General features: G+C 34.4%; 1 protein-coding gene across 1 annotated transcript; it reads left to right on the forward strand.

Annotated features, from left to right (window-relative positions):
* The first annotated feature begins 616 nt into the window (after positions 1–616).
* Positions 617–2,024, forward strand: LOC119632171 (aldo-keto reductase family 1 member B1-like). Its single transcript, XM_038024964.1, has 4 exons — positions 617–821; positions 967–1,106; positions 1,182–1,874; positions 1,936–2,024. Exons 1-4 carry the CDS (start codon positions 720–722, stop codon positions 1,979–1,981), a joined length of 981 nt encoding a protein of 326 aa, XP_037880892.1. The 5' UTR covers positions 617–719; the 3' UTR covers positions 1,982–2,024.
* Positions 2,025–2,434: the final 410 nt, after the last annotated feature.

A 2,434-nucleotide genomic window follows, 5' to 3' on the forward strand; every position in this document is an offset into this window, starting at 1 on the left:
CAACTATTTTTTCGTAGTCACGTCCATGAGCTACGAACAACGGAAAACTAGAAATGTATTATCTGTGCGTCACCGAATTAAGCGTCGAATATCTTTTCTCTAACCCATATAGTGATTTCGAATATATGTTGTTAAGGGCTCAATGGAAGTTTTTTTTTTACATTGTTTCTATTGTTTTCAGAATTACTGGCCAGGTAATCACAGGTTAATGTCCCATTGAAACACTTTCAGTTATTAGTTGCATGCATTCCGAATGTAGGAATTGACAAGTTTTGAATCAATAACGTTTTGGCGTTTCCTTACGTAACATATATGAAAAGTTGCTATATAAATAATGTGAGTATTTAATAACTGCTGCGATCGGGTCCGAAGTACTAATCCAAATGAGATATTGATTATTTTAGAAAGTTGTGAAATGGTCTTCCAGTGCCTTTCAATTTATTATTCACTTCTGTTCCGATAATTGAAAAAAATACAAAATAATTCGAAATCCGTAATGAAATTTGAAAATTTTGTCATTGAATTCAATTTTTGAAAGCTTCTTTTATTTGTTTTCATAAAAAATATTCATTGGTTGACATTTAAAAAACTTTTGAAAAGCTCAGAAGGCATTTTTACGAATTGTTGAGAGAACGTTTCGTGTAATTATAGTTCATTGTAAAATAAAGTAAATAAAAATTCAATATTAAATTATTTGTTATAAAGCAATTATTTGGATCATGAGCACAGAGAATACGTTGTTGAAAAATGTGAAAACCGTTCCTACGATACTATTAAGTAACGCATTTTCAATGCCTATGATAGGCTTGGGTACTTGGAGAGTAAGTTGGATTGTGTCATAAAAAACTTGACCCAAATTACATTGAAACGCATAGTTTATGTTCATTTCGCCGCCACTCAGGGTCAATGTGAACATAAATTTATTCTTGCTCTTGCAATTCATTTTTTTCTTTCTTTGGTTCTCAGTTAAATCGCAATCCTACAGATGTGATTTATGATGCCATCGATGTCGGTTACCGACATTTTGATTGCGCTCATATTTACCGGAACGAACCCGAAATCGGAAAAGCATTCAAGGATTTGCTACAGAAAGACGTCATCAAAAGGTTTGTATAACGCATCTCTCGTAACTCATATCTGATTATTTAATTATAACGGAATGAGGTGAATTTTCATGACAGGGAGGATATATTTGTCACAAGCAAATTGTGGAATACTTTTCATGAACCATCTTTAGTGCGGAAAGCGTGTGAGACGACCCTCAAAAATTTGTGTATTGAGTACCTGGACAACTATTTAATTCACTGGCCGATGGCCTATAAAGAAGGCGATGAATTGTATCCCAAAGATGAAAACAATCGATTCATTGCCTCCCCGGTCGATTACGTAGACACTTGGAAAGCAATGGAACCGCTAGTAGATGAGGGCTTATGCCGTACAATAGGCTTGTCTAATTTTAACATGGAACAAATCGAACGTATACTGAAAGTAGCCCGCATACCGCCTTCAAATTTACAAATCGAATGTCATCCTTATTTGAACCAAACAAATCTAATGGAATTCTGCCGATCCCATAATATGGTAGTAACTGCTTACAGCCCTCTCGGTTCACCCACTTCCCCCTATAAGAAGCCCGGGAAATATCCAATTTTACAAAATCCGAAAGTTTTAGAAATATCAGATAAATATAAAAAAAGTCCTGCTCAAGTATTAATACGCTATCAGATCGATAGAGGTAATGTGGTTATACCAAGATCTGCGAGTAAGGATCATATGCGCGAGAATTTCTCTTTGTGGGATTTTACTTTGAAGGCCGAGGATATACAAGCCTTGAATGAACTTTGTTTTCATGGACGATACATGATAATGGTGGAGTAAGTAATATGAGTCGTTACTGTTATTTTAAGTAAATAATATGTTTCCAATCATTGCTAGTGCCCAAAATCATCCGCATCATCCCTTCGCTGACGAGCTTTCTTAAATTTTGTGTGTTCTCAATGTTGTCTTCCTCAAAAATTGTGTGATATATAATGAAAATTTTACATAGAAACGATGAAATAACAAAAAACAAATATACAACAAATTTTAAATCAATTTCAACAAAAAAGTTTAATTTTGAAAGGAGGAAAATAAAAGACGTAAAAGAATATTCCGAGTCCGCTGCGAGTTTTTCTAGATTAAAGAGTATGGTTCTGTATCGTTCTTCTTCTTCCTAAATGTCTTAAGCGTCCGCAGATTGATTTCAATAAGAAGAAAATCATCTTATGATCTGTCCATATGAGCGACGTATTCACAAAATTCAATTCCAAATAACTAACCTCCCCGTAGATAGGATACACAGGCATAAGTAACAATTCGAAAAAATTCGAATAAATTTGAAAAGGGGCACAACTTACTAGGTGGCACAACAACGACACTTTCAACGATAGATGTA

This window comes from Glossina fuscipes, unplaced genomic scaffold (genome assembly GCF_014805625.2).
Source record: "Glossina fuscipes isolate IAEA_lab_2018 unplaced genomic scaffold, Yale_Gfus_2 1, whole genome shotgun sequence".
In the NCBI taxonomy this organism is placed as follows: domain Eukaryota; kingdom Metazoa; phylum Arthropoda; class Insecta; order Diptera; family Glossinidae; genus Glossina; species Glossina fuscipes.